At 44.6% G+C, this 19,509-nt stretch overlaps 2 protein-coding genes across 6 annotated transcripts in view; one reads left to right on the forward strand and one right to left on the reverse strand.

The window, feature by feature from the left end:
• Positions 1 to 1,555: 1,555 nt before the first annotated feature.
• Positions 1,556 to 16,568, reverse strand: STK19 (serine/threonine kinase 19). Of its 2 annotated transcripts, none has more exons than XM_069237221.1 (7): positions 16,411 to 16,568; positions 12,233 to 12,346; positions 11,976 to 12,121; positions 10,189 to 10,424; positions 9,364 to 9,461; positions 6,098 to 6,245; positions 1,556 to 4,279 (listed from the first exon to the last, which is right to left on the reverse strand). In XM_069237221.1, the coding sequence occupies exons 2-7, from the start codon at positions 12,342 to 12,344 to the stop codon at positions 4,234 to 4,236; spliced, it is 786 nt and encodes a 261-aa protein (XP_069093322.1). In that variant the 5' UTR covers positions 12,345 to 12,346; positions 16,411 to 16,568; the 3' UTR covers positions 1,556 to 4,233. The 2 variants fall into 2 exon arrangements, with proteins under 2 accessions (XP_069093322.1, XP_069093323.1); XM_069237222.1 differs by having other exon boundaries at positions 16,385 to 16,564.
• A 252-nt stretch (positions 16,569 to 16,820) lies between these two features.
• The window catches only part of DXO (decapping exoribonuclease), a 29,135-nt gene continuing 26,446 nt past the window's right edge, over positions 16,821 to 19,509 (forward strand). Inside the window, exon 1 of one of the 4 annotated variants that reach the window (XM_069237219.1) lies at positions 16,821 to 16,935. The gene's annotated coding sequence lies outside the window, so the exon portion shown is untranslated. The other 3 variants (XM_069237217.1, XM_069237218.1, XM_069237220.1) reach the window with 3 other exon arrangements.

Consider the following 19,509-nt stretch of genomic DNA (forward strand, 5'->3'; position numbering starts at 1 on the left):
GACCACCACCAGTGAACATAAATGTGCAAAAGAAATTGCGTCTGCCGGGAAGGTACATGCAGCCAGCGTTGAGACCCCAGACACAGCTTCCAGTTAGCAGACCTCCACACAGAAGCAGCAAGGATCACAAACGCAGAGGCGAAGCTGGACAGCTTCCCAAAACGTCTGTTCCATCGTAAGAAGTGAGAAAGGCGCAAACCAAGCAGTAAGAACTGAGTGAACTACGAACCAAACAGTAAGGCTTGAGTGAGCTGAACAGGGAGAGATTGAGTGTATGTTGGTGGGAGGTGACCTGCACTTAAGCCAGAATCCCTAGTTTAAGAGATGGGGGAAACCATCTAGTTTAGGAGGGTCGGAGGTATAGAGGCGCTTCCCTACCTAATAGTGCACAGGAGACGAAATTGTGCTTTGCTTATGTGTGTAGTATTCCTTTCTAACAAACACTAAACTACTTTGCTCCTTGAAAGTCAAGCACTGGGTTGTACATTCAGTTGTTGTAGTGCTGCGTGACTGTTAAGTCTTGAGCAAACACCCCTCTACCCTAACTTCCTGAGCACCAGTGACTGCTCGCCATCACTACCACATCTGCGGTCTGTGCTATCCTTTGTGTGGGAAGCTTGCACTACTGCAGGCTGTGCTGTACCTACTGCTGGTAAACCTTGCAGGCTGTGTGTTCTTTGGGAGGTAGGCTTGCCCTTCACTGCTACTGCACAAGCTGTACATGTGGAATTAAGTGTGCAGTACAACTCCCTGTGTCGTACCCAGTGTCTGAATCTTGCACTATTCTGTGTAACCGGCTTACACTGCTGCTACTTGCACGGTTGTTGCCTGCGCCGTTGTGGTGTGTGGGAAAGACACGTTCTACCGCTGCCCATGCAGTACCTCTTGGCACTACGGAACCTTGCACTGCTGCAGCTCTTGGCTCTAAGGAAGCCTGCGCTGCTGATGCTCATACTGTACTTCTTGGCACGTAGGAAGCTTGCACTGCTACCACGCATGCTCTACCTCTTGGGACTAAGGTAGATTGCACTGTTGATGCCCACGTTGTACCTGTTGGCACGAAGGAAGCTTGCACTGCTACTGCCCACTCTGTACCTCTTGGCACCAAGAGAGATTGCATTGCTGATGCCCACGCTGTACCCGTTGGCACTAAGGAGGATTGTACTGCAGATGCCCACGCTGTACCCGTTGGCACTAAGGAAACTATATTGCTTATGCACATGCTGTACCTCTTGGCACGAAGGAAGATTGCATTGCTGATGCCCACGTAGTACCAGTTTCCTGTGCTCACGGATGCGTAAGAGATCAGGGAGCACTGGAGTGGTCTCACTCATGCCACACAGGAGCTTACAGGGACACCCAGGCCGCATCACCGGCCATCAAACACAAGACGTATGGCACAGGGCTCCTTCCAGGCCACTTAGGCTTAGCAGCAGAGAGGCCACCTCTGATGCCTTCTTCAGCGCACCTCTCACAGAATGGACCAGTCACCAGTTGTTCGCAGGCATAGACAAAAGTTAGGTCCCCCACGCCCCCCCAAAAAAACCAGGACACAAAGATTTTCACACCCTTTATTGTGACCATTCAGAACACAGGAAGACAAAGTGTGTAGGTGTTTGGCAAATGGGTGAGAGTGCACTTTCTAAGAAGCGACGAAAAAAGATCTGCAGAGAATGATGTTCTACATCATGATAGCAATAAACTAGCCTTACAGAGACTCCAGAATCACAAACACACTGCGCGTTTGGACCCAAAGTACGTGCAACCACGACCTCCTAAAACAAATGCCGTCCTCCTCCCCCCACCTGAACACCTCAGTGGCTATATTTGGTTTTTACTCCCTTGTGCGTAGCTCTATTGGTACTCTGTTCCTAGGTTTTCAGCCTAACCAGGTCTATTTTCCTAGTCTGTGCAGTCACCTTTAATCCAGACCAGGCCCTTGCAATTTCTAATCCTAGCTTTAGCTTTGGAAAACACATTGTTCCCGTGGTGTAGGACTGCCCCTTATAGTATCCTTTCAGGTTTTGGTCAAGACAGTCCTGGTCATGACATATTCCGACAATGTCATAACAGAAGGACAGGATGTGACTGGATACACGGCATGGTTCGGGGTGCGCCTAAAAGGCTTCTACGGGATCTTCCTGCAGTATCTATGGAGCTTTTGTCGCACGACAACTCTAGGAACGCACCAGTCCACTCTACTAGTGGATCTCCTAGCTATGTGGTCTTTTAAACTCACTCACGATTCTTAAGGCCCAGAGGGTGTAAAGGTGACTTTGTGGCACCAGTTGGCAGCTGGGATGGCTGTCCCTTGGCACAAGCCCAATGCACCTGCAGAACACAGGTCAACCAAAGATCTTGCTTAGCAAGACTGCCTCAGTGGACAGCACCCCTTCTTTAATCAATGTTTTGGGAGCTCCTGTGTGATCAATGTACCTCTCTCCTAGAGAAGAACAGGGTTGGGATTTGAGGTGGGGGCTCCTTACCAAATCTAAACTCAGGTGTGAGATTGCCTGGCCATTTCTGGTCCCAAGCAACACCACTGTAGCTGCTCTGTGATCGTCTAAGAATGCCTGGCTATCTGAGGGGACGGGGGAGCAGGAGACGGAGTGAAGGGGGGGGGTCCCAGTAAGTGCACGGCTTGTCGGTGCACAAGCCCAATCTGTGTTCAAGACTCGCAAGGCACCGGGGTTCCCATGCAAGGACTGGTCCCAGAAAGTAAAGAGACTTCCCTATGAAAGTACATCCTAACGTGTGGTCCCTGACTCAGCTACTCCCGTGGGGACTGGGTGCCATAGGGTGCCGAGGGTCCTAAACAGTTTGTGAGGATTTTGAGACTGATTTATGCTGGTTTCTGAGGGCTAGATGCCATAACATGCTCTCGCTTCCTGGGTGGCTTGCAAGAGATAGGCTCCATGGAAATCTAAGCCTCCCCTGCATATTCTGGTTTTTGAGGACAGGGTTCCATATGATGCTGGGGCTTCCTGGCTGACTTTGGAGAGCCAGGTCCCATAGGATTTTGAGGCTTTGACATATGCTTGTTTGTGAAGGCTAGCTACTGTAGGATGAAGGAATTTCAGAGAGGCTGATGACAGCTAGGTCCCATAGGATTTTGAGGCTTTGACATATGCTTGTTTGTGAAGGCTAGCTACTGTAGGATGAAGGAATTTCAGAGAGGCTGGTGACAGCTAGGTCCCATAGGATTTTGAGGCTTTGACATATGCTGGTTTGTGAAGGCTAGCTACTGTAGGATGAAGGAATTTCAGAGAGGCTGATAACAGCTAGGTCCCATAGGATTTTGAGCCTTTGGCATATGCTTGTTTGTGAAGGCTAGCTACTGTAGGATGAAGGAATTTCAGAGAGGCTGGTGACAGCTAGGTCCCTTAGGATTTGCTAGTTTGACACGGCTAGTTGAGATAGTGTGTTGAGCTTTACCAGCTGGCTTGTGCTAAGGTCCCCTAGGATGACAGGATTTCTGAGCGTAAGTTGGTTAGTGTGGGCTTTGTCTCATAGGAAGCCAAGGCTTCCCTACACCTGGTTTGCGAGGAATAGTTCCTATAAGCTACTAGAGTGTTCCCAGGAGGTTTCTGAGCACGCTTTCCCTTATGCGAGCCTGAAACCAGATATTGGCAACACCCTTCGCATTCATGGAAACTTTAACAAATCTGTGCGAGAAATACCTTCTTCCGTAAGAGGTCTGTGCCCCTTCTAGGACAAATGTAAACACAATTCAGTCATATAGTGCTTGCAAACCCCCTCCCCCAGCTTCGTAGTGCTTTATACCTCAGAGTACCCTGCTGAATGGCACTCGTTTTATCGTCCGCAGACACTTATCTATCTGCTGCTTGGCTTCGAAACCGTGACCTGCGGGATACAGCCACCTTTACAGCAGAAGCATTAAATGAGCTGTTTCACAACTAACATTTCATCACAGTATAGTTTATAATAAAAAAAGAAGGCCCAGACCCTTTTCTCTACAAGTGGCTGTAAACCATTTGTTCAAATACCCACTTTGTTAAGTCAACATTCCAACAAAAGAAAAGTACTGGCATCGACTTCGAAATAAATTAAAAGAAAAAAAAAGACAGAAGACTGGCAGAGCAGGTCTCCATTCCTGGCCTGGACTCTCAGGCACGCTCCGTCGTGGGAGGAAAAGGCACAGGTGGCTGTACTACACCAGTAAGCTTAGGGAGGCCATCTTGGATTGGGGCACCGAGTAAGGCACACCACTGATCAGGTGTCCGCCAGGCGCAGCAAGGTTCCGGATGTCGTGGGGATGCTAGGGAAGAGAATACAGAGAGGGCAGTTAGAAGCGTAGGGGGTAAGATAGCCATAGGCAGCTTGGTTGTGCACCACTGCTTTGCTTCTCTTATGTTAGATTACCTGTGATCATTTTGCAACTCAGAGCTTCCGTATCACAATCTGTTTGGAAGGAGCAATCACCACTGCCCACCCCTGAAATGGAACCCCCCTCCTGCCTGAAAAGCACTGCTTGTCTGTGCATGGTGGGATGATATTTCGTTATCACCCTGAACTGTGGTCCAGGGCAACCTTGTGCTGCTCCCTGCTGCATTCCAGAGGTGTGGTGGATGTCTGCAACCCCAGCACCCTGGTATGGTTTGTGCTAGGTGGGGTAGTGTCTTGTGAAATGCAACGGCTGTCCAGGGGCAGGCAGGGACTGCTGTCCGTGTCCGCCGTCTGCAGATCAGGTGGGGTGCCTTGTTTCAGGCTGGCGCTGAAGCATGCCCTTGCTTGGACTGAAGGGGTGCCTTTTCAAGGTGGGCAGCGGTGGTTGCCTCCTTCCAAACCAAAGCTCTGTGTTGCATGTTTAACACCAAACACACAACAATGCAGAGCCAGGCGGTCTTCAAGCCATTCTGGGGAAAATGGAATTAAGCCAACAACTACTAGGCAACCCCCACCTCTGCACTAGACTAATCATCAGCTGCTAGCCAATAACACACTCCTCGGGCCTCTACGCGGGCAAGCCCTTCTGCACTGACCTGTAAGAAGACAACTCACCGCTCTGAAAAGACTAGCATTCCCAGCCCTAGGGTGTATGCTGCCAAGCAATAGCTAGTAAGCAAATACCACCTTACCCTAGACACGGGCACTCCACCCCTGGCATTAAGGGAACTTCACACTACTCTAAAGAGACATGGACTGAAGGGCTGGTCTGTAAGGGGGCACCTCACCACAACGAGATAAGCAACCCAGCTCCAGTGGGTAAGTGCACACCACCCTGAAGAGACCATCTTGGGAGTTTTTGTTTTACAGCACATGGTCACTGGTCCATAGATGCCCTCTAGCGGAGTGTATACCAAAAGGGTATTGGGGCAATTAAGAGTTAGGATGTAAACAAAAGGGGCTTAATTGCAGAAGGAGGCGCACCACAAGGTCTGGTTTTAAAGGTTATGGGAAGTGGAAAGAGATAGGGTTTATCAGTGTATCAATGTATTGACACACTCATGGGCTTGTGCTGCTTAGGTCTGTAGTGACCTCTTCAAAAGAGATATCAGGGCCTTGGCGGGTAGAAAGCAAACTAGTGCACCACCGAGGTGCAGGCAAGGGAGCGCCCTGCATGGCTGCTGCTCTCTCTAGAACCCCGAGACAGGACCAGGGCGGCCCAATGGCCAGTCTCAGTGCTGAGTGTTGCAGGATGTAGAGACAGACAGACATGCATCAGAGTGGGCTCAGGGAGTGAGATGGGGAGGCCTGTGGTAGAACTTCCTGGGGTGCTTATTAAGTGAGGCACTGCTGGAGGACATGTGGCTGCAGAGCAATTGCTGCCCTCCTCTGTGGTATGTTGAGTGGAATGAAACAGGAAGGATGGGTGCTAAGAGGTTTAACATTTCTTGCTCCTGTGTGGACCGCCACATGTCAGTCTGCACCCACCTCTAAGTATGTCCATTTAAAAGGCCAAGCTGCCCTTCTCTAGATCACATCTTCACAAGGTTATCCAATCAGCAACGCCACCCTAAACCCTCTGGTTTCCAACCACCTCCTCAAAGCCGCAGCAATGGCACAAGGCGCATCAGGCCATGCAAGGAAGCAAGCACTCACTCTCCCAGTACTTTCTACAGAAGTTCTGCATTACCAGTCAACTAGTTCAGCACCAATGAGGTCGTAGATGTGGTAGTGCAGGCCGAGCTTCACATTGAGTGGCGCTTTTCGACTCTGGAAGTCCTGCAGGAGCACCTCCTTGTATTTGGTTTTTCGAATTACACCCAGAAGGGTTTTACGACCTAACAAAAACAAAACCAAAGAACAACAAAGTAAATAACGAAAGGAAGCAACTAAGGAAAGGAAGAAAAAGTCAAAGCACTTCAGTTATAGAAGATGCCTGTGCAATGCTAGGAGGCAATGCTAGGGAGGCCTCTATGGCACGTCAGAGATGCCTGGCGCAGTACATCTGAGTACTTTACATGAGCGGCTTTTGTTTTGTGTACAGTATGCGAGGTTCTGACAGCTCGTTGGATGGTGTATGTAACATCTGCCCTGCACTTTGGGCAGTGAGAAAGAAGCTTGTGACAGGACTTCGGATACAGTAGGAGTGAATGATTCGTAAAGGGAGTTGGCTGGAGTTTACAGTTTATAAGAGCTGGCAGTAGTAACTCTGCTTATGGTTCAGCTGCAGGTACCACTAGAAATACATCTTTTGGGTTGCTAATACCTTTGGGTGTCATTAGATGAATAATCACGAAATTCTGCACGCCCTGAGCATATATGGCTAGGGCTCAGCATGCAAACTTTTGTACAGTACTGTGCAGGGGGCAAAATAAAGAAGGGGTCACAAAAGAAGCCTTTTCCATTTTAGCTACTATTTAAGATTTCGCTCACCACTCCAGCAACAAACACTGGCACAGCCAGTAGGTCTCATCTTGTTGACCTATTGGTTTTGCCACAGGTTTTTGCCAATGCTGTGCAGCCACATCGCTCTGTAGAGGCGTGCATGGATACACCTTGATGTATGTGCATGCATGTGTGACGATGTATAGGACATTTCCTTTTTTTTTTGTTTAATTTACCGATCTAAGATGGTACACGCCACTTGGAATGACAAATAAAAAGAATCACATTTTATATAACGAAAATGCTGTTTGAAATGCGGGTGACCTGGCAAAAAATGGTAGCTGCTGGGCCACCCAAGCAACTAGAAATAAATCATTTTATGGGCCTGGGTGGGGAAGCAAAGAAGAGGAGCACAAGGGCTGGAAACAAGAGCAGGAGAAGTGGCCGCGACGGCGGTGGTGGTGGGTGGAGGGGTGGGAGGGAGAAATACTTCTGTATAGAGTTATGCCAAATCACTTTTTGGAATGGAGTGCAGCCCTTGAACAAACAACAGCTGCCAGGCCTCCAAAAGAAGTTCAAACCTTTTATTTAAAGGACGGCAATCAGTAGAGGCGCAATGGAGAAGCAGGTAAGAGTCAAGTGGAGGGGAAGATACGGGGGTGGATATTGGTGGAGAAGCAGCACATGAGAGCAAGAATACACATGTACTCTCATGGCATGGAGTAGTTCATTAAAGTAGTTCCCTAAATGTGGGCAAAGGAATGATACAAGTCATCTCATTAAAAGAATGGTAAATGGGCTGTGGTCCATAGAATACACAACAAAGGAAGACAAGTCACTGAATAAGAAGTAAGTAATGAGTGACAATAAAGACAACCAATGGAAAACAACAAGCATACTTTAAGTCCACTGTTCTTGGTATGGTCCACAAAAGGTCTTTCACAAACAGAGCTGTAAGTGGGGGAGCCCTAAAAACAACCCACACGGTCAGCAATTTACACTTTCAGGCAGCTACTGTGTTAGTAAATGCTTCCAGAAATATAGTACAAGCGGCTGCCTTGCTTACGCTGCTCTGCCTCTAACAAGATGGCCACTATTTGCCCTATTTGTCATACTGAGTTGGGGTGTAACACACTACAAGACCATCCGAAATGTGCCCAGTCTACTGTAACCCCCCCCCACCCCCTTACACACTAGCACCAGTATAGTTTGCTCAGCTCCTTGCCATGAAGAGCACAGTCCCTCCTAACTGGACACTGCTGGGTCTCATCTTTCTCTCCACTAAATCAGGCAACCTCAGTCATCCAAATATAAATCGCAATACAGGGCCACAGCAGATCTGCAAACTACCGGATCTGCTTCTGACACCAACCAACAGCAAATTTTGGCATTCTGTCTTTTAATTGCTATTGCGACAAATAAGAGGCTCGTGGCTGTCTGCCATTTTGGTTGAAACAGCCTCCATTGGAATTTATGAGCTTGTAATAAGAACAGTTCTGTTGATGCTAAGTATCACAACCTAAAACTGGCGGGAGTGGACCCTGGCAAGGAGGACCATACTAAACAGTAACAAGTGTTATGCAACAGGTTAAACTAAATACAGTGATGCAAAAATGTACGATTGTTAAGGTTCACCCTGGCAGTTAAAAAGGAGGCCTGCGCCAACGAAGAAAAGTCTTGCCAGCTGAGCACAACGTGTACCTATAATGCAGGAAACTACTAAATAGTAGGATGGACAGTGCTAAAAGTAAGCGTTTCCCTGTGATAAAATAATTAGCTTGAAGCTAAGCAGACTGATTAACAACTTCTTTAAAATGAGAAGTTCTTTCCATAATGCCCACGGTCAATAACCCGAGCTTTTCACAACTGGGTGCCTAAACAAGAATGAAGATGACAGCAGCAAACACCTACAAGCGGGGGAGGGTCCAACGCTTTTTAGGTCGAGCGTGCAAGCGATCTGGCCTGTTGTAATGTATCTGTGGGCTTCTAACCACGCCCACCGCATGCCCATCACTATCACCCTTTTGTGAGCGTGCCTTTCAAACATCCGTTGTTATCATTGGTAACTGCATTGCGTTTGTCCCTCTTTGCAGCGGTTCTTTTACAGCTATGGCCATCCACCCAATGGATAATTGCACTTTTGTCAATACGTTTCACTGTGGGCGATACTTCTGTGTCTCTCCTTCGCGCTCACGGCAGCTGCGGAACTTTGAATCAACTCACTTATGTCAACTGTTTTACTTTTCATTTTCAATTTATGTGGCAAGAAAAGTCCGGTTAGGATTTTACAACGCTAATAGCTCTAACTCAAGCAAATGTGAGACCCCAATGTGCTGCAAATGCTTGTTTAAATGTGTTAGTTTTCCAATGAATATATTCCTACACATAAGGAGACACTATCTTTTGTCTTGTACAGTGCTTTTAGGATGTTGGAGGCCTCAGGTGTTTGGCTAGACAATGTGCAGGGTTTAAAATGAATTATAGGTACGTTTCTGTGAAAGCTTTGCACAATATCACCATGCCAGGGTGAATGAAATGTTAGTGCATATCTCTGCCCTAGAAATTACAAACCATTCACAAAGTATTTCACGAATCGCCCAGCATTTGGTATCGCGAGCCACCAGCTTCCAGCATCCCTCACCGTCAGCACACCGGCGTGAACAAGCTGCCTGCAAAGAAATGTGGGACAGCATGTTAAAGAGAAGCCAGTGTTCTTAGTTTATTTAAATTAGAATAAGGGGTGAGGCTTATGCAGTTCTGCCTTCCAGCACATAATATTCTAAAAGATAAGAAAGGCGCACATCTGAGTCCAACTACCAGGTGAATGACTCCTATACAGTATGCTGCATCACCCATTCCGGTACTACTATACACACAGCTGTGGTCAATGCAGCTTATCTTGACATCTACCAATGCATGCTATTCCAGTAATCAGCCCACACACAAAGCATAGCAATGCACCACAATCCTGACCTGATGTGTTCTTTACTACCCTGGCACTGGGACCCACACATAGACCTGCCAATGACCCGCTACATTCCTTAGAGCTCCAGTAATTGGACTTGGACAAAGCTTTGTCTGAAATACAATCCTGGCCGGAAACAAAACAAAGACAAACACACACAGACACCCCTCTCGCTTTCTGCTTTCTTACCTTAGATACCCTTTATTACCTTTGTATTGAGAACAATGCACAACTAACACTGCACCATGCTTTATTCTTGTACTGAGACCTTGCTATAGCCCTGCAAATGCACATGAGGCTTGAGTTGCAACACTGCCTATTATTCAAGTTCCGAGTCCAAAACGCAGCTTTGTGAGATTGTGGGTTACGTTACTTGGTTGAGGTTGCATGAGGACTCAAGGGAAGGAGTATAGCAAAGAGTGTGCACTTACGAGATCTCGCGGTCTTGGAAGCCATGTTGCAATAGCATCTTCTCTTTGCTGAAGCTGATATCATGGCATGAGGGCAGCACCTTCTCAAGGAACTTTTGAACTGTGGTGGACCCTGCCTTGCCCGCTGCAGCTGCTCGCACTTTGCTTACATAGTCCTTTGTGAAGACCACACCAAAGACGTCAGTGTCGAAGCCATGCTGGAACATTCGGATCTCACCCTGCTCCTTCATTTTGTTCTTTGGGAGGAATGGGGGGGGGGGGGTGGGAGAGATTGTTAATAATCTCAATGTGGACTCAAAAAGGTTATCTGGAAGAATTCAGCTTAAACAGAGAGACCACAACAGGACAATGAATGCATGCTAAGCAGAGATCAGAAGGGTCTTTGGTAACAACATTTAAACATCCACCCAGGGTGGCGTTGCCCTATATATCATTCTATTAGCAAGGACTCCTCATTATTTGTGCTTCCCACAGACATGAAGAAACCAGGCCATGGTGCCCTTTTGGAGAAGCTTCACATGGTCTTTTACTTCTCTAAATTCCAATGGATCTTGTTCAAAACCTCGTTCTCTCCAGGTATAAGGCAGCGTAAGCAAAATGGCTGAGCTTTATGGAGTGCTGTGGGAAACCTTGAGCCTGAATAATGGAGACTCCTTGTTACTGCATTAGCACAAGCTAGACCCTACTAATAGACAGGGTTATGGATAAATTCTTCATGCTTGCATTTTTTTTTTTTTTTTTTGCTGTTGCTCTATTAATTGCACTTGAGTCCCCCCCTATTGTCATGACCAGTCCTCCTCCAGAAAAGAAGTGTGTATATATGAGTCATCCCCTTGGCATGGTAAAACGTAACCAATGATTCTGAGGAATAGTCATTAGAAAGGACAATCACCAGAATGCTAAGCACAAGCACCCAATTCCTAGCAATGTCTGTACCTCCAAATATAAAACAGCCATTTCTGCAAAACTATCAACCCACCTGACCACAATGCCACCCATATACTCACCTTCCACGAAGTAACTGCGTTTATGTACTTTACTCAATATGAACAAGCTTCTAAGTGTATGCTTTTCTATACATTCTTCTATATGTACATCTTGCTTTCAGTGAGGATGCTCATGGACTTTATTAACTGTGTATGTGCTCCTAAAAGCAGGTGATTTCCTGTAAATTATCCTATGTGTGTAAGTATTTATGTCTCTACTTTCATTCACTGTATTATTCCACATATCCAGAGATTTTGGTTAACTCTTTCCAGTGTCACACACACACACACACTCATAATGTGAGCGTGTTCCTGTACTTGTTCGTATGCACTTTTTTCAAAACGGCGCCCCGTTTGTGTACAATTAAATATAAAAGCTCTTAAATATTTTTTCTTATGCAGAGTTCTATATCTACCTCTTCCGGAATACAAGCATTCTGTATATGCTTATAAATGTAGCTGCTTTCTTTGTGACCATATATGCATACTGTGCTTTATTCCATGTGTGGATGTATGTTGGTGCACCCTTCGTGTGCATTGTCCCACACAAAATTCCTTAATGGGAGTCTGTTGCTGCGCTCCCCGTAAATGCACATTATCCTTACCTGTACAATATCGTGTGTGTTTTTTCCTTCTACTTGTTCTGTATGGAGTTGATGTTTGCACTTTTCAATTACTTTTGCTATACGTTGAGGTCTTGCCACACACTACACATGGACTAGATGCCATGACCACCACCCCATAATACCCATCTTACTTTTGGAATGCTGAACCAGTGCTCTTTGAATCTCAATGCCCTACCAATTGGCGATCAACTGTGGTGCGATCCTTCACTAGGCCGTAGATCTGGTGTTTCATCACCACAGGGGGCAGACAGTCCTCAAACAGCTTGCGTGGAAACAGTGCAGTTAGGTGATGCAAAGCGGCCCTTGCATCCTGCAGGCCAGCTGAAACAGAAGACATAGGCCTTAGTATGAGGGATGATGAAAACACCACACCTAGGACCGAAGCATAGTTACGGGTTGTTTGGGGGGACTCTCACTCAAGATTGTCTATACCTGGAAAGAGTGTGGGAGCCACATTCTCGTCTCCTAGGCATCTGCTGATAGGCTCTGCCTTACGTTTCTTCACTTTAAATGTATCACAGATTAATTTCCGCTTTCGGTCCATGGCTGAAAAAATGATGCACAGTACAAACAATCAATGTTCATTTTCCCACTTGGAGCACTGAGTTTGGTCAATTTTAGTTACCAAAACAAATGTCATTTAGGCAACTCTTACCAACTTTCATCACTTTTTATGGCACTAAGACAATGCCCTTGCAACTCGAAATTCTAAAATGGCATTCAAAATACGTATTAAGAAAAAGAAACTCTGTAAAACCTGATTTGAAATGCAAGACCTAATCAGTAAGGATATATGTCATTACTTCCAGATACCATTTTGAACGACTTTACCACCGTACTGCAAGTGACGAAATGATTGTTACTTTACTCCACTATCTCCAACATTAAAATATCCCTTTGTTCAACCATCGCTTTTACACTAAACCATCATACATATTTAATTCTCCTTTGTCCGCTACTGCACTGGTTTGTTTCTAAGAATAGCATGCTGCAAGTTTTCCTTAATTATTTTATAAATTTGCTTTGTGCATGTTGCGTTGACTGCATTTAACCTTAATTTTTAAGACTATGTTTGTAGAGTTTATGTACAGCAACTAAAGATAATATTTCACAATTTAAACAAAAATAAAAGATTTACTCCTACTATATTAACAGTAATCAGTGCATGTAAAATAGTTTAAATGACAAACAATAATGAACCCTATTCAAATTCAAACAACTATATTACCAGAATTGGAATAAGGAACGCTAAGATAAACATACAATCAATTCGCAAGTAACTGTGAATAGATTAACATTAACTTATGTCACTAAAATATAATCCTAACCAATGTAAACAGCATTAACACTAATGCAGTTTAAAATAAATTGAGCTACCACAATAGCAAAACCTTCCTCTGACAAACTGTAATTGTTAAATAAAATAGGCAACTATAGTAAATGTTACGTGCTTAGTTTTATTCGTGTTCATTCACTTAAATCAAACAAATGTTTTGGAGAACCCCACCAAATTTTAAGAACTTAATTTTATTAATAAAAGATTTTAACATTAATTACATGAAATGGCCAACCCTAACCGAAATTGTATGTAAACATTTTTTATTACTTACGAACGATTATTTAATTCCCTTAAAAGTCTGAGTCATAGTGTATCTCAGCAACAGCAGGTAAAGTAACAGCATTTAAGTAATTACATCACACTTTTTTTTGGTTGGGGGGGGAGGGAATGCAGTGCTACTTCACTGCGAACGTAAAACAACAAGCAAGCTCCTTTAAATAAAAAACATAAAAAGATTTCACCAGCAGGAAAAAAAAAAAATACCAGCGTCTTCTGTCCCTCAAAGCAATTGCTGAAACTAATGTTTTACTGGTTTGTTCAAATGAGGAGGGAGAATAGGCTTTACTACAATACACATGCCACAAATAGGCAGCTTTATGTCCTATACAGGTCATATGTGGCAACAATTTTCTTACATATACACATTATATATATATATATTTTTTTTTTTTTTAACTGTTACCCTGCAGGTGTGTAAGAATTTCCCCAGAGCTCACGAGCGTTATCCCACAGCAACTTTTAAAAGAAATAGTGGCATCTGTGCCATATATGTAGGAGTCCGTTTGATCCGCTTTGTATAGGAGGTCTATTCTCGGTTGCAATGCCTAAAATACTCCGAATAGATCTTTCTGTCAGCAGGTCCAGTCAATCACTTGTTTTAGTCAATGCGCTGCAAATCTCCACAAACATTTATGCCTCCTCTCAAATATGGGAGACAGGTGCCTGGTGCGTTCGGCCCAGGCAGATAACTCACTACAGAGATCTATGTCAGAGGAGAACAGCTAGAATGAATTCATGATTAAAAAATAATTACATCAAAATAGACTACTAATCAACATAGGGCTTGACTTAATCAGCAAAATGCCTGGTAAATGAGTAATTAAACGGATGTACTCTCAACAGACATCAACACTGAACAACATTCAAGACCAGGAGACACTCAACACCACCATAACTAGATCCTAATATGGTCAGCTGTAAACAGTGCAGCTAAATGATAATGGTGCCCGAGTGACAGAACAGCTCAATCAGACATGTCCTGGTCAGATGTAATCAGTGCAAGCTGGATAACTAGGGTGCCCAAAGCCCACGGAAGCCACCACTAGGACTCGACAACTGCAGATTGTAATCAGGGCGAGCTGTACGTCGATGGTGTCCGTAAACCACAAGAATCACAATGGGTGACCGTAGCTAGGGAGGCTAGGTAACAGTTATAACGTCAGCTAGTGAGAACTATAACTGTCCAAAACTACCACGGGACATATTTACACTGAGAACAATCATTAGTCCACCAAACCCAAGACAGTCATCAGAAAACAGAAAAAAGCATCCAGGCCATGAAGAGATTTGACGCATAAACCGGCCACTCTCTTGCAGGTCGCCCCGCAACCCTTAAGATACTTAAAATTGGACATAGTAAAGTAGTACTCATATAGGGAAGTTGCAGACCATCCAGGCAGGTATCTTTCCTATCTACACTTCTGTCCTCTATCTGATACATTCTGGGTAAATGTTGGTGTACTTTCTGGCATTTCATGTTACGCTTGCTAATCAAAATTCCAGCATTATCTATGCCATGATGTGTAATTTCAAGTCTGTTATTTGGCTCTATTTTGTGTGCAAAATGTACCCTTGCATTATTTCGTGCTAAACTAAAGCCCTGAATGTTGAGTTTACATTTTATGTATTTTTCCGGCAGTTTCTCGTAATTACAAAAAGGAACGTTTTGCAAATGTCATACACCACTACTTTCTAACCCATGCTTCTCAGAACACGATATATGCACGATTCAATAAGAACAGGTGATTTAAGTCCACAAATCGCTTGGAAATCTAATCCAGTGGCACTCAAAACAATTTGTCTACCACGAAGGCCAATGCCAGCAAGATGCCTAGCACAAGTGCTATTTGACTGGGCGTCCACAAAATATGGTGTTTTCGTTACAGCATTTCAAAAACGAAATACATCATGAACGGTCGAGGCTACAGAGAACTGCACAAGACGACATTAAAAAGTGGACTCTAAACTTCTCTTCTCTCTTGGGTAAGTTTAGTGAGTGAAAAAAGTGACTCAATAGATAACCTGCTTTTGGATTTATTGCCCATGCAGCATTTTAACTACGAGCATTCATCTAGTACATTAATTAAAAAAAACAATCAAAACAATGTAGCGAAACCAGGCAGAAAGGGTGTGTGTTCACATGTAGAGACAATTCCAACGTCAAAGCCCCAATTACTAGAGCAACCAACTGTAAAATAGAGAATCAAGGTTAAAGTCCATTGCACTTTGCACAAGCCCATGTGAGGCGAAGGTCCAAAAATATCACAAAGAGAAGGGCTTCATTTTGCAAACCTACCAGAAATTTAAAACCAGTCTACTCTTAACCGGTGAACGAAACTATGAGCACTAAAAGCATAGAGGTTGTAAGCTGAAGAATAACAGTTTCAACTAGTCCGGGTGGTTTGACCCAAGACACCGGCCGTGGAACAGTCCTAATCAGGATCTGATACTATCTCCAATACACAGAGAAATGGGTGATAGGGGTCAGGAGTTTGGTAGTACAATAGTCCATATGTTACATCGGTGGGGTGGGTGAAGAGTTCTTAAAACACTGCCTGTCAGGTCTTAATTACCTGGAATGTTTTTTTTTTTTTTTTTAAGTCAATGTTTATAATATGTAAGCTATACACATGGTTGTGTCAGCATTTATTTTAAACCTTCAAGAAACTTTCTAATCAAGACTTTTCTTGCTTTGTGAAACATGTTGCTTCGAAGTTTCAGCTGCGGTATATTGGTGGTAATCAATTGAGGTTGTTTATGCGTAAGGGTTCGTCAGCCTCTTAAAATATAAATGAATTTTATCTTACTAATGAATACGGATAATTAAATTATTTGAATTAATTATGCAGTCAAATGTATTAATTCACAAAAAATTCACATACTAATGAATATTATACCACGTATCTTTGTCTTATGATATGTTGTAATACCAGTAAGTTGTCGAATATACTAAAAATGTAACTTACGCCGTTAAGGAGAGCTCAAACAGTACCTGCATTTCAGTGCCAGACAACCCTCGCCGCGATGCTGCCGGCCGGGGGTCTGTGGTCACCAGGTTACAGTCCGGGCGCTCTCAGTGCGCAGCTCAGCTGTGCGCTGACGGTGGACTGATTACACCAGCAGGCTTCTGTGGCGGATATGACGTCGACGCGCTTAGCTGCGTGATGACCTCACGGTACAGGCCACAACAAACCATCCGACCAGCTGGAGAAAGTGCAGCGATGGCTGCTCGTGGCGTTCAGAATGCGTTGCCACGGTGAAAAGAGGCACGTAATGGACAATAGATAATTACATTATTGATTTGGATGTCCTTGTTGTTCTAATTCCTATTAATCACATTATAAGCGTGGTAAACAGCTGAGCTCCTGAAAGGACGCCGTTTTCCGTAGGGTGAATTTCTATGTAAATTATGCGGTTGTAAAAAGGCGGCAGAGTATTTTAGGTGTCGACCACGGCTCTAAAATGTGGGACTCATATTTAAGAATGGCGACGGTGAAGCAAAAGCTAAAGACGCAAGGTAATTGGGCCGCCATGTTGGATTGGGGGTTGTTTTTGCTTTATTCCAGTTTGTTCTAATGTACTCCCAAGAGTAGCTCAGCAATCTCAAGTCGGAAGTGGGCATGGCAGGACGGAAGTGTCGTAGGGAGAAGCTGCTTCTTGAAGTAAACACGGCGCCAGTCCCCGTTTGTGCCGCTGTGAGTACAGGGGGCGATCCTTAGGGGCATGCAGGTAAGTGACCACAAGGACTCTGCCCCGGGGCATGTCGGGACACAGTGGACCGTGGATGTCAAGTCTCTTAATGCACCGACGAGCCTCCTGCCAGTGGTACAGAGGGAAGTCAAAATACACCTCCAAAAGACAACTTTTAGGCCTAGTTCACGGTGCGTTATTGTAAACAGTGGGCATGATTAAACCTCTACGGTGCGTCAGTGGTGTCTGTTCACCACCCACAATTATATGAGTCACACACACAAAGTTCAGCTAAGGACGAGGACAGACACGCGAATGACATCCAAACAATGGTTAATCGCAGTTTTCTCCAAAGAGATGCATACTAGACTGGCAGTGTTTAGCACCCGGTCTTATGTATTTTCTTTTTCTGTTTGTAGTCCTGATTATGTCGTTACTAACGTAGCGCTGCACGTACCAGAATACATCAGAACGGGACTGGATGAGGTACTGGCTTCTGCACTGAGGCATGTTGGCAGAGAGACTGGTCTACAGCTTCCAAATCACACCTGCCCCATGCATAGTGAGGTTTTGGTAAACGTACAGGATTAAAGTTCCTATCACTGGATTGTGTAGCGTGGTATGCTGGGAATGAATACAAATTCCACAATACAACGCTTATGCCCCGCAAATGGTCATATCGAGTGACATATAAACAAGTTCTGCAGTTGTAAAGTAGCAGACCCCAATTGGAGCGCCAGCTTGCAGGGAGCAATCCAATTTACGCAGAAAACAACAGAAATATTGGGAGCAGGCTACCTGTTGACACTCCCCATAATTCGTTTTACTGGTGGGGATGCATAGGTTTACGAGCCGGCCCCGGTGTATTTTGGGACATCAGCAGCAACACTCGGAACAAGAAGTTCCAACATGCAAAGTTGGCTCTTACGATTTCACTAACACAAGTGATCATGTCGGAGGCTAGAGACTTTTGTGATACTCAAACTCACATATTCCTTTTTCACTAATTTGGAAATCAAATTGCCGAGAAGCCTAAAGTATTTCAACGATGTACTGCTGAATAGTGTTTAGGAAATAACCAGCCACATCTAAACGCTGCTTGTGCGTAACTAATCACTTATTAATCGACGAACTATTAAAATAGAGAATTGGGAATGCAAGTCAAGTAGCCAAATGGCAATGTGGGACAAAATATAAAGTTAGGAACGTGTGCCAACCGGCCAAATTATGATTTAGGGAAAATTGGAATGTGGCCGTCTAGCCTAAGGATAATATAGGGGGGTGGATTACCTAGCTAGGTGGTAATTCATGATCAATCAATCGGAAGGTAAAATAAGGTTATAACAGTCAAAGCAATTACTTCGCCAGTTGGATAGCTAGGTAGCTGCCTAACATCAATCCACCAGTATAGATAAGTAGCTGTTTAATACTAACCTCAGACGACCAACTGAGCGTTTGGTCATCAGCCACTAGAAAAGTGGCATTTGTGCAACCAGCAGATTTAATTGGACGCCACTGATCACCTAGCCACGAGGTTAAAATGAAAAGATAGGTCACCTGTTCACAAGGATTATCCTTCCAGTTTAAAAGATAATCCGTCAAACAGGAATCAGTGGATTCTTAAGTCCTTTGCATGGATTGGAAAAGCTATCTTGCCATGCGCCCCTAATACTTTTCTGACTTGCAATATGTTATTCCTTCAGTGGACTCACCAATTTACAAACCAGCTGGCTCTGCCTCACAATTTAATGTTGTCATTCTTCAAAATACATTCGTTTCTTTGAAAGGAAGTAAACCCAAAGTATTCTCTAACCGAAGTGAACAAGGCTGCTGCTACCCAGACCAGGCAACTAGGTTACTGGTGGTGGTTGCAGCAGAATTATAGTGAAGAGGTGCAAGGCACATGCTCCCTTATGGGGAGGCCAACCTCTGCATCGCCTTGAAAAGGGTCTGCTTTATCATTGCCTTTGCTGGGGTTCTTTTCCTATCCTCGCGTAAGATGTACACGTGAGCGCCTCTGTGTATGTTACAAATGAAGGCAGTGGGTCTGTGTCCAGGTCACTAGCATGATGAATGCGATTTAAAGAGGTCCGGCAGCTGATGGCGGGGACTGTGGAACAACTATTTGTTCCTGAGGAACCCTTTTTAGATAGCAGACTGCATGGGAGAGGATGAATTAGATGTAGGAACAAGCACCGCCTCACCTTAAGGCATAAACCAAAGCAGACCTGACATGGCTCACCTAGGGCCGTGAAAACACAAACATTAAATAGTCATCTACTGTAAGTGGTGGCAGTCAAAACAATCTGAGGTGTACCAAAGATGGTGGGAGCAACCAAGGCAGGGGATTGCACATAAGAGGTAAAAGTGGTTCACAATCCCTTTGATGAAAGAAGATGCT

The sequence above is a fragment of the Pleurodeles waltl genome, chromosome 6 (assembly GCF_031143425.1).
Source record: "Pleurodeles waltl isolate 20211129_DDA chromosome 6, aPleWal1.hap1.20221129, whole genome shotgun sequence".
In the NCBI taxonomy this organism is placed as follows: Eukaryota; Metazoa; Chordata; class Amphibia; order Caudata; family Salamandridae; genus Pleurodeles; species Pleurodeles waltl.

What these genes read in the sequence shown, in the direction of transcription:
- STK19 (XM_069237221.1), bottom strand. Translation starts at nt 12,344, where the DNA reads ATGGACCGAAAGCGGAAATTAATCTGTGATACATTTAAAGTGAAGAAA. An exon ending in GGCTCCCACACTCTTTCCAG is followed by an intron (nt 12,122 to 12,232) that starts GTATAGACAATC and finishes CTTCTGTTTCAG; the next exon opens with CTGGCCTGCAGGATGCAAGG. An exon ending in TTCCAAGACCGCGAGATCTC is followed by an intron (nt 9,462 to 10,188) that starts GTAAGTGCACAC and finishes ATTTCTTTGCAG; the next exon opens with GCAGCTTGTTCACGCCGGTG.